The sequence below is a fragment of the Phyllostomus hastatus genome, unplaced genomic scaffold, assembly GCF_019186645.2.
Source record: "Phyllostomus hastatus isolate PE091 unplaced genomic scaffold, TTU_PhHast_1.1 phas_contig_29, whole genome shotgun sequence".
Taxonomy (NCBI): domain Eukaryota; kingdom Metazoa; phylum Chordata; class Mammalia; order Chiroptera; family Phyllostomidae; genus Phyllostomus; species Phyllostomus hastatus.
Window position 1 is genome coordinate 42066609 of NW_025333835.1, and position 12957 is coordinate 42079565.

Sequence of the window (12957 nt, forward strand, 5' to 3'; positions counted from 1 at the left end):
CAATTTATTTTGTTGTTGTTGTTTTTTAACCTGTCTGAGAATATGATTAACCCCGTAAGCCACTGTCCCTGAGAAAATGCGCATACTCGCGGCTGGACAATGTCTGGGTAATATTTTAGGAAACTCACAGAAGGCCCTGAAGCCCCAGCCTAGACCCTGGGTTCAAAACCTCTTGTCAGGAACAGCTTTCTTCTCCTGCCACCACCTTAAAGACCTGACCGGCATGCCCATGGACTCTCTCAAATCTCCGCCTTCCTAGCCAGCACTAGCTGGGTTTTAGCACACCCTACATGTTTGCCAGAACTCTTGCATGTAGTTTGCAAAAACTTCCCCATTTACCACTCTTCAGTCTATCTTCTTTCCCCTTGCTGGCAGCATAAGCTCGTTAAGATGCAAATATGATGGTGTTACCCACCTGCTTACCATGCCCAGTACCACCTCCTCTGCAAACGTTACCCAGATTCATGTTGTCTCCTGCGGGGGGGGGTGCATCATGTGGCCTCCACCTATGTTTCAGGCACTCCCTCCTCCCCCCTACAGTGTCTACACTTCACTCATGCGGTTCAGCCGCCCAACACACCGGCTCCATGCCTTCGCCCCTTTGCACTGCCCCTCTTCCTGCAACGCCACGGCTCAGTCCTCGCCTCACCCCTCAAAACTAAGCTTCTCCCTTCACGCTCTCAGAACCCTGTTTGCTCGTGCCCTGAGGTCTCTCTCACTGCACAGCCGTAGCACAAGTGCTTGTTCCCTGGCACACCCTCAGACCGCATGCAGGAGTCTGCGAGGGGCAGGGGCCTTGCTCAGTCCGCCTTTGTGTTCCCGGTGCCTAGAGCATGGCGATACTAAACACGAGGGCGCACGCACTAATTCTTACACACAACCAGTTACTATGCATCACAGGAAAAACTCCTGCTGAATTAATCTACACATCCTTTTAAGCATTCAGAACAACTTGTTAGGAAAGGGTATTTAAGCAGCAACTCTACAGAAAGCAAAAATTAAGTGCGACTATTACCAATTCTTTATAAGCTGCCCTCAGCTAGGTCAAGTGTATGTGTGTGCGTGTGTGTATAAAATAATGTCAATTATGGACATCCAAACCAGGAATTAAGGCACAACAAGGATAACGCAGTACTATGTCTTCCTTTGGATGAAAATTCCTAAGCCCGGGATAGCAAGCACGTGACAGATGAGAAGAACAAGTGACTCCCCTTCCTCGCCCTCCCTTCCTCTCCCTCATCTCGTGCTCTGGGTCTAAGCGTCACCCTCAACACCACAGACCATGAGCAGTAACTACAGGCTGCAACCAGCACTGAAGTTAATATTTCAAGGCTACCCGATAATGGATTCTCAACCAGCCCACACACAGTAAGAAGGCTGATATGAAATCTTGTATTTACAGAAGGCTGATTCCATATCCCTTAGAAGTCCATTCTCAGAGTTAACAATTCTAAAGGTCAAGGATTAATTTTCATCTTGACATATTTTGATGGCCTTGTAAGTCAAAACAGTTTTAACTTGTTTGTTCAAGTTATTCATTTTCACATGTACTTTTTTGTAGTTTAAAAAATATATATATTTATAGGTACACTGTGCTCTAAAACTATGCCCTCCAAACCTGTGCATCAGAAACTTCAAAAAATATAGATCCCCAGGTCCCTGTCCAGATCAATTGAATGAAAGTTTCGAGAATCAGAGCTGAGGCCTGTGTATTTTATAAAACATCTCAGGTGATTCTGATGCAGCCATTTGAAAACTGCTGTCCTAAATATCACAGTGGTTTATGTATGGAGGAGCTCGGATCACAAGAGTAATAGCAACGTGTCTACTAGAAACTTTCCTTACAGGTACAGTGTCTCAGTGCTCACTGGTTCTGACAGGTTGATAAATGCAGGGTAAAGATGATTCACCCTCTGAACAAAAACAATTTTGGTAGATCTGACCACAGATTCCTAGACAACAGATTAGTTACTGCAGTCACAGAGTTTCATTAGAGAGTAGTCAGCCAGCATTTCTTGTTAATTATCCCACTGTAGTGTTTGTCATGAGGTAATCCTTAAGAACATTCCCTTACATATGACCTTGAAAAAAAATAAGAGGACTGCAAACATCAATTGCTGAAAATCCACTATAGATATTAAATTGAAATATTTCCTCAACTCCTTTTAATTGTGCATTTTTATTATACATGTTTTTCATATACTTATAATTGCGGATGCATATTTTTCTATAGTACAGCAGAAGCAATAAATCAGGGGTTGACAGAACAGGGCAAAAAATATGGGTTAAAAAAATACAAATAATTTGCGTGCAACACATTCTTATTAAATGTTCTTAAGAAGTTGTACTGATAGAGACTAGCATAGAGAGCAATGCAGTACCTATGTGCAGAACAGCTGACCCACACACCAGCAACACAGGGGCTAGTCTTGCTGCTGCTGCTGCTGCTGAGCCCCTGGTCCCATCCCTATGAACAGGCGCCACCACACGGAGGAGGCGCGAAAACGCAGAAACACATTCGCTCACAGGGCTGCTGGGTACATTCTATCGCACTACAGCAATGTCCCTCAAGATTCTGCAGGGGGCTTTTCAAAAAGAAAAAAGAAAGAGAAAGTACCCCGAAATTGTAGGAATACTGGGGGGAAAACTATTTTAGATACGTGTTTCAAAGACTTTACTGACACAATTCAAACGGTACTGACAGCTTTTGACATGTATTTTTAGTAATTTTAATGAAACGAAAACACTTGGGGGGAGGAGAGGTGTGGTGTCGGAACTGTTTCAGACACTGGAAACAGACTGTCCTTTTAATCAGTACAGACCCCGAAGAGTTAAATACAAATCATAATTATAGATCCTAATCACAGATTATCCTTGTACAAGGTAAAACTATTTACATTGCCCAGCATGATCCTGGAAAATCACTAATGCCAATCAACATCTCAGAGTCTGGCGAGGCTTGGGCATCAACTCGGAGAACTGAGAGGGTGAAAGACCCCCATTGGTAGCTACTTGAACATGAACCTGAGGTCATGCAGACACTTTTCTTCCACACCACATGCCCTTTCTGAACATCTGCCAAGAAGTTATAAAAGTAGTTGTCCTAGTTTGTCTTAAAAAGCTGGGAAAAGCTCGTTAAAGGCAGAACTTACAATGTCAAAAACCAATAGTTGTTTTTTTTTTTTCCTGCAAATATTTTCTTTAAAATGTTAACTTCCAGTGCAGTCATAACACTGATAGAGACGCAGAGAGATTCTCAGCATTTAGAAATCTCATATGTGAAAGGTAATACTACTATTAGCACTTCCAAGGAAGAGAAAAATAACTGCTCCACTGCCTGGAACGCCATTCACCACCAGGAAGGAACTGGCAGCACTTCTGCGGGCCCCTTTATTGAGCAATGCCGTTAGTTAGCCACGTGCTTCTGGAATCTCCAGTACTGAACAGTTTTCCATTGCAAAACAGCACCAGAGGGGATTATTGCAAGAAACAAAGACCAGAAAAAAGTGGTTTTCAGCAACTCTAATTATAATTTAGTGAATTCTACCAAAACATTTGACACATCCGTACATGGTACCATGATTATTTGACCACAGTATGTTTTTCAACATCGAAGATTACCACTAAGGAGGTTAAACAGTCTAGTTTTCTCATGTATCAGAATTTAAAGTCCCATCTAACTCCTCATGAGCGAAAATACTGCCAACAACCGATTTTATCAAATAGCTGCATATAAGAAGAAAAAATATTTTGAAAATACACACATGCTTTTCCAACACAAACAGTCATCAGAAGTCCTAACAAGTGTTCAGAAACACAACGCTAGAAACACACCCGACACCTCAGACAATGGCCTGGACTTAATTAAACGAAGCCAAAAAGATAATAAGGACACGGATTCAAGTAAAACGATCATACACATGTCAAGATTATGGTCCTCAATCCAAAGCTGCCACTCTTCTAACCCTAACACACTGCTGTGAGAGGAGCTGTCACAGAGGAGACGGTATCCCTGCATCATTTTAACAAACAAGTTATAAGAAATTGGGTTATTCCAGCCAGTATAATCTTAACCAGGTCAAGAGACAATATGGCACCAAGTTTTTCCATTAACTATTTTCTAGGCTTAAAACAACTTCATACCAGGCTTCTTTATAAATTTCACACGTGTAAACTATAAGCCACATCCTCTACCAGATCATCCACAAGACCCTTGAACTTAATCAAAATTAAATGACTATAAAAATTCACATTCCACAGAATTGGACACACACACAAGATAGGTGATATTAACCCTACCCTCCCCCGCTAGTGCTCTGATACACTCAGTGTGTATCCCTATTTCAGCATTCGTAAAGCCATTTAATAGGCCATCTCCCCCATGAGACTGTGAACGTGAGTACTGGAAATACACCCTATTTATCGTGGTTATCCTCACTGCCCTGGTGATCAGTCATTTAAGGTACTCTGAGTGAACAGGAACGTATCACTTCGTCCGTCACAAGTGCACAAGAGCTGAAGTAAATGAAAAGGAAATCAGGTAAATAGAAGGTAAATTTTAAGAGCACACAAAAACAGAATCAGAGAGGCAGAAGATACATCAGGAAAAAAAGCACTGGTCTGAAGGGACTGGAATGTCTTTGGAATTTAGATAAATTCTAATCCACATTCTGGCAACAGCAAATGTTATAACCTTTAGCACATCACTTTGCCTCCCTGGATCTCAATGTCCTCATTTCTAAAATAAATAGCATGACTAGATGAGCTCAAAGTTCCCTCTTATGCCATAAGGATGATTTTAAGGCACAGGAACACTTACTCCTGAAAAACAGCACTCACAGAACAGATATAATACGCCACGCGAGATCACGTGACTCTGGGGCAAAATGTATCACGTGGGTGGAAGGCACAACTGCACAAATAGTAACAAGTCACATCAATGGCAGACACAGGCATCAAAAATTATATACACACATACCTAATATGAAAACTACTGACATTTTCACTCCTTCAGTAAACCTGAACAAGAGTCAAGTTCTGCCGAAGGCAAAGGTTAAGAGATCTGAAGAAAAACAGACATGAAGGCAAAACTCTGTCTGCTACTCCCGAGAAGGAATCAACACAGACCACATGCAGCACACGTGTGTGTGCACGCCCGTGCACACCAACACGGACACAAAGGAGGGAAACAAGAAGCATCTTTATGCTTTTTATGAATTGAAAGGCTCTTTAAAATGAGTGACATAGGCCCTGGCTGGTATGGCTCAGGGGACTGAGCACCAGCCTGCAAACCAAAGGCTCGCTGGTTCGATTCCCAGTCGGGGCACAAGCCTGGGTTGCAGGCCAGGTTCCCAGTGCGAGGTGTATGAGAGGCAACCACATGTTGGTGTTTCTCTCCCTTTCTTTCTCTCCCCCTTCCATTCTCTAAAAATAAGTTAAAAATCTTTAAAAAATAAAAATAAAAAAATAAAATAAAATGAGTAACGTAGTTTAATTATTTCGGCTAGAACAAACCAATGCTTCACAACATTTTAGCAAAAATTAAGCCGCAACAATATGCACATCAGGGGTACGTTGTCTCTCTGCCCCCGAAGAGGAGTCTTATTGGGACACGGAGAACCACACGTGCATAGGATCCAAGACTTTCCTAAACTCGGAAACCATAAACTCACAGACCTGTGTTCCAACTACATAACCTAAATAAAACCTTGCCTTAAAACAAATAAGCACCCATTTATCATACAAACACTCAGCAAAGTGGGAGCAGAGGGAGCATACCTCAACATAATGGCCACGTATGAGAAACCTACTGCCAACATCATACTCATGGGCAAGAACTAAAAGCTTTCCCACTAAGATCAGGAACAAGACAAGGGTCACACTTGCACCACTGCTGTTCAACACAGTACTGAGGTCCTAGCCACAGCGATCAGACAAGTACAAGAAATATGAGGCATCCAAACTAGAAAGGAAGAAATAAAACTGTCATTATTTGCAGACAACATGATAGTGTACACAGAAAATCCTACAGTCTCACCAAAAAACTACCTGACCTAATTAAGTGATTTGGCAAAGTGGCAGAGTACAAAGTCAATATTCAGAAATCGATGGCACTTTCATCTACCTAAAGTTTTCAGCTCTAACTCCATGAATTACAGCCTAAATTCCCTTTAACTTCAACTGCTCACACAAAACCATTCTGGCTCTCTGCACCCCGGTCACGGTCAGGCAATCGCAATTCTTCACTGGCTCCGATGCTTCGTGGCAAACACGTTCTTCTCTTTCCAGCCTGCCACACACTCTCACATACCTCATTTCATTCAGTCCTCCAACAGTCCTCCGCGGGAAGGCACGAACTACCCACCGTCTTTACTTCGTGGACGGGAGACAGAGACTCAGACGTGGCACAACGTGCACACGGGCAGGAGGCAGCTGAAGGTCGGCTAACATCCACACATTCTTATTCCAAGTCCAGTCTGCACTCCACAGTGTCACCCATGACAAGCATTGCTAAAAATTACTGAACTTAAAAACTACACTTTCCCTACTTAGTCAAACCCTTTCTAAATATAATGAGAATTAAAGTTCAGATTCTAAAGCAAATACAAACAGCAAAGAGAGTAGTCTAAACCATCTCCCTTCTATAACATACTTTAAAAAATAAATATAGTGTTCATGAGCAGTTCAAATACAATAAAAACAGCTTAAAGTTAATATAATTCTATTGTATTCACGCTATCACACCACAAAAAACCAATTCTGCATAATGTTTGCTAATAGAAAATAGATAAGCTTGATAACTATTATAGAATATTTGACTTGGAATAAAAATGTCCAAGACCTTCCCTTTTCCTAATCTTAACCTCCTCGCGGCTTTGCGATACTCTAGTTCAGTAGGGCCCACAGTGGAGTGCACGTGGCAATCCACTCACATATGGGAAGAAATTATTAGAATTCTGTCCTCATTTTTTTAACCTGAAAATAAAGATTAATTTTACTAAATGTACTGTGTGAGCTGATACCGTCACCCTCACATAAACTCAGAATTACACATATAATTGGGCTGCGGTAGGCTCAACATTTTTTCACAGAAGGGACTGCTATTCAAGAAAACTCAGAGACCACTGCCACAGACACCAGAGAGGCACGTGAGCACCAGGAGACAGGTGGCTCTAGCCTGCATCAAGGAGCCAAAGAGCACCTACTGAAGGGATTCAGTATCCTGCAGCGCATACAAAAAACAAAGACTTCTCAGCTTCATGATCATAATCTGTGCCGACATAAACATAACTTACCTCGTCCTGGACCCCACTGGTAGTAGTCAGCTTGCTCCCATCAGTGATTGTAATAATTATTGCTGGTTCCAAGAAAAAGGGGTTTCTTCCCTAATGTCAAAAAACAAATTAATTATATTAAGGTCTATACATTTAGCTTAAATTTTCTGAGTAAAAAATCAATTCTCAGAACAGTGCGTAAATCCCCTTCTTGTTGTTGAATTTTACATGTGATATATAGCTTTAGTACATTAAAAAAATTAGGAGGAAACATAAACTAAACAGAAGATAACCTTAAAGGAATGTAATTAGGTAGATTTCCATTTCTTCCTACATTGTTTTAATCCACAGTGAGCATTTATATTTATGTAACTAAAAGTACTTATTTCTTAAAGGGGACTTAATAATTTAATAATTTCACATATTTAGATCTACAAAGTAAAAGAACAGAAAGATAATATTTTTGGAGAAACTTCTTTAAAAGGCAGGCAAAATAGCAGGCGAACATTACCACGTAATTCAATCTGTAACGTAATCAACTGTCCCACCAAGTGAGTAGGTGGTGGATGGAAGGGGTCTGGGAGCTGCTTCCATGCAAACACTAAGGCTACTCTGGGCTCAGCAAAATTAGTAACAGTCCAACATGAAGAATTAAAATTAAGAAAAACGTGACTTAAATTGCTCGGGGGAGGGTACACAAACAGCAGCAGCAGTGACAATGGAACTCGAGGCATACGGCTCTCTCATGCTCCGCACCTAAGCAGCGACAGCGAGCCTCCACTCACATCTCCCGTCATGTCGTTCTCAAGCGATTCTGGGCGACCTATCTTCTGACAGCCTCCTGTACACACATGAGCTTATCTTTTGCACACAAACGGCTCTCATCTGAGATATTAAGCACATTCTGTGCAAAACTGTAACCAAAGGGCAGAAGTTTCCAGAGGGTAAACCTGGTGTCTGAAATCAAAGGCATCAAATTCTCAGCGACGAACCACGTCCAAGGACAGAATGAGGTTGTACTGGAGATGACGTGAAAGAGCACATAGCAATTTCCGTGTGCTCAGGAAGCACCTGATGAAATGCAGGTTCTTACGGAGTCTACCGTCCTGCATTCTAACAAGACTGCAGGCTAGGAGATGCCAATGTGCGCAGGCCACACTTAAGACCAGCAAGCACGGAAGGGCTTTACACGCATGCAATATATTCTATGGTTCTATAATCCTCCCCTTATACACTCCTGCAAGTCTCATCACTAGCATATCACAATACATACTCAGTATCTGCTGAATTTACAAACACTTTGTACATACAGTAATTGTGATTATAACCCAATCATCATCAAGTGCTGGGGTGGAGGGCCTGCTACCGTTTCTTGACCAAGTTACACAACTTCTAAGTGGCATATACATTTTTCAGACTGGTGTCCAGATGAAGAAAACTTCCTCTGGTCAAATTTTAAAAAATATGTTGGATATAACCTCCAAAAGATTTTGAATGCATGGTAGTATTCAAACGTTACAGAAGCCTTGCAGGAAAAAATATGAATTTACCTTCCCTCCCCCATTCATGGGAAACAGAATACATTTTTGGAAATGTTACACTATAATTACTCTCAAACCATTTACCCCCAACATAAAGAATACATTCTAATAGCACAGGTATTCTCATGGATCTAGAAACAGCCAGCGCTCATACCCATCTCTCAGCTCTGACTGGTTCCCTCAAGGGGAATGCTTTCCTTTTCCCTGCCCACAACCCACCCAACTCTTCACCAGTCTTCAAGGTCCAGCCTAAGTCCTCCTCTTTTTCCATGGAACCTTCCGGATTATTCCAGCCTTAAATAATTAACACCCTTCTCCTCCTCCACATCCTAACAGTAGTAGTTTCCAAACCCAAGTTAAATAAATATGTTTGTATTTTAACAGATAAATAGAATGTTTCTTCAAACATTCTAAAATTGGGTTTGGAGTGGTTTCATGTAGTACATTTTGAATGCTACTTCCCCACAACATTTATCCTCACTCCTTAACAAATTATTTTTAATTTAAATATATACCACCTTGCACAACAAAGTAATTCAATGCTACTAAACTCTACAGTTTAAAATGGTTAAGGTGGTAATTTTGTTGTGTTTCTAGGACAAATTTTTAAAACTCCATCATCTTGTATTGTTCTTGTTTTGTGTTTCAATACAGTGAAGGCAAGGACCATGTCATATTTCTTCCTAAGCCCTAAGCACAAAATATTCAAAAACTGGGCACTTAAATATTCATTATTCACTAATTATACAGCCTAACAGAAACCTGCCCTGGTTCACAGAACCATTTACATTAGCTCAAACTTAAATAAGCTTCAAAAAGTACAGAAACGCTACCTTTGCCTCAACATAAATGAGTGCTGCCCACACGACTCGTGAACTCGCTAAGCTACGAGGGCGCACCACCCCCTCCCGTGCCTGCCCAGCCATCCCTGTCCATGCACGTTCATGCCTGTCATCCAAACACATCAGCACGAAATAAAACAGTATCATGTTCTTCAAAGGCTTTAAACTTTGGAAAATTCAGGTAAGATCAAAGGCAGGAAAAAAAAGTAAAGAAAAATACAACTATTTCATTCCACCTATTTATGTGAGGTATTCTCAAATCTTTACCTTTAAGTGTAACTTCTTAAAATTTTTATTCTTGATAACTATGTTTATGAAGTTACTCAATTAGGAAACAGCCCATACACCTATATTAGAATTTCCCTCAAAACTCACCTTGATCATAAAGTAATTATAAACAAACTTTTGCTTAGTTGTAAGATCTCGGAAAAGAATTGAATAACCTCTGCTACAACAAAGGCGGCCAGTAGAGGGACTTCTGCCATTAGCCAAATTAAACTCAAGATAGCTTCCTCTGAAAGCAGTGGTTCTCGACAAAGAAACCTGGTTCTGTCACCAAAAATATAGGGCAAAGTATAATATCCTACCTCTAGAGATATATGCTAATAGAAATCCTCTCATTCATAAAATTTGAGTTTAATATTGGTCAAAAGACTCAAGTAAAAGTTTTTATAAAGTAAAAATTTTCACTTAAGTTCTGTCAATAATTTTAAAATATCAGTGTTAAACAATTCAATTAAGGTTTATACCCATAAGAAAACTTAAAGAATATAATTAAAATAAGTAGAACTTGCCCTGGCTGGCGTAGCTCAGTGGAGTGAGCACAGGCTGCGAACCAAAGCATCGCAGGTTCAATTCCCAGCCAGGGCACATGCCTGGGTTGCAGGCCATGGCACCCAGCAACTGCACATTGATGTTTCTCTCTCTCTCTCTCCCCCTCTCTTCCCTCTCTAAAAATAAATAAATAAATCTTAAAAAAAAAAATAAGTAGAACTTATCCACTAGAACCTATTTCATTTTCATACCAAAAAATACTCTTGAAGTGTTAAAACATTTTGCCAAAGTTTTGAAAATCTAAAAATAAGGCTAATTTCTCTCCAAATATTAACTAGTTTGATTTGCAGAATCAGGATTTTTTTTTTAATCCTTACCTGAGGATATGTTCACTGATTTTTAAAGAGAGGAAACGAGCGTGAGAGAAACAGCAGTGTAAGAAAGAAGTATCAACTGGTTGCCTCCCGTACACACTCCAAATGGGGATCGAACCTAGGTAGGTGCCCTGACCAGGGGTCAGACCCAAACCTTCTGGTGTACACGTGACGCTCCAACCAACTAGGCCACCCAGCCAGGGCGCAAGAATCAGAATTTTTAATTTTACCCCCCAATTGTCAACAGACCGGAGGGAGGGACATTTTACTATACCCTTAAACAGGTCTCAGCTATTATCTTCTGAAGCAAAACTGAGGCCACTCTGCGCATTCAGAAAACCTGTCATTGCTGCTCTGCTGTGGGACCAAAGGCTCCAGTTTTCCTCCCAGTCCTCTGAGCAATCTCACGAGGATGGCACGGGCCTGTGTCAGCTCCACTTCTCCCATGACTCATGGGTGGGGACGTGGGCACCGAAGGCGAGCGAGCATTCTGACACCCCAGGGGCGACATCTTTGGTGAACTCACACCTAGTTCTCGCTGCCTGGCTATTTCGCTGTGTGCCAGGAAAGCTACTGCGGTCAACAGCAATCAACAAAACACATCTAGGCTAAAGAGCACCTATCACCTGGCGAGAACATCAGGAACTTCTGAAACAACCAGCGCCTTTTCAATCTGAAACTTCCTTTCAAGCGAGTAACAGAAGCGCCGCGCACGGAGGACGGGAAGGGCTCTCTTGAGAACCGCGTGCTACACCACCGCAGCTCCACACGCACGTCCTCCGCAGGGCTGCTGTTGACTGACACCTCTGTCCTGGCTAGGTCGCTAGATCGGATCTGCAGGGTGTCTTTATTTACCTCGTTGTAGAACCTGCTTAAACAGTAAAAATATGAAACGCTGCCTGCATTACCTACCCTCATTTTCCTCTATTACCATAGATCATAAAGAGGTAACAATGACAAACCACCTCACATCCCTTTTAGACACTTTTTATATAATTTCAAATAATTTTTCAAAATTCAGATTCTTTAAGGAAAATATAAAATATAGGCACTTTAATATTAAACATAATATTCTTCTACTGTAAGCTTCTTTCTAAAAGAAAAGAATCTGAGGATACAATTCACATCCAATGACTGTAGTCATTAATGCTGATAATAATGAATGTTGTTATTACAGTTACACATAACTGAGAAAATAAGCTTTTAACATACTCTGCAACAGAACTAAAACAACATTCTTTGGCTCAGTGTTGCTAACTTTCAGCATTTGCATACCACAGCCAAAATCTTTTAAATACTGCTATTACCTGTACTATTACTTACATACTTACTATTTTCCTTTAAATCAGCTCCATTGTTTTTATTTTAGCCTAAAACTATAGTAGTAAAATCTGTAAAATCGTAGTCCTAATCATATTTAATTATATCTTCTACTCAATAATTCCCTGTCATTAATACTGCTTAGCTACTTTTTGAAAGAATGGGGAGGTTCATTATATTACAGGGATAAATACACAACAAGTTAATTACATATTCCAAACAAAATATGGTAATATTTAAGTCAATAAAGACATGACAGGTATACATTTAAACCAATATTCCAAGGCCAAAATTACAAATTTTGTTTTAGAATTCAGCAAGAATTCAGTTAAGATCTCAAGCGATATGCTGTAAATGAGTCTTTCGACATAAAAACTCTAAAATACTCATCTTAAAAAATTAGTGCTTTTAACATAGTGCCTTTGACCCTACACAAAAGACCTCTGGAGGATACGGTACAAGCCGACTAACCACGGCTGCCTCTGAAGAACAGACATGCGCGTCTGCGTAACTTTCTACCATGCTTAAAACTCTGAACCAGGGCAGTCACTACATATTCAAAACAAGTAATGTTCAAAACAAAAAAGTGATTAGTATCCAAAAATAAAAATGTAAAAACCTGCTAATATATAAAAACCTAGTATCCTAGAATATATTAAAGTCTATAACTATTTTTAAAATGTTAAAATTACACATTAAAAGAAACATACTTTTAGTTTCAAGCAGTTCCACTACGTAACTGTGTGCGAATACAGTTCCTTTACCTAGATATGTAATTTCTTATGTTAAAAAACAGCACTGCCCTGGCCATGTGGCTCAGTTGGTTGGAGCA

General features: G+C 40.5%; 1 protein-coding gene across 2 annotated transcripts in view; it reads right to left on the reverse strand.

Moving 5' to 3' along the window:
• The window catches only part of INTS6 (integrator complex subunit 6), a 73155-nt gene that overhangs the window by 45460 nt on the left and 14738 nt on the right, over positions 1-12957 (reverse strand). For both annotated transcript variants that reach the window (XM_045838992.1, XM_045838993.1), the window contains one exon: positions 7296-7385. In XM_045838992.1, coding sequence (XP_045694948.1) covers positions 7296-7385 — 90 coding nt within the window. The remainder of the gene's footprint in view (positions 1-7295; positions 7386-12957) is intronic.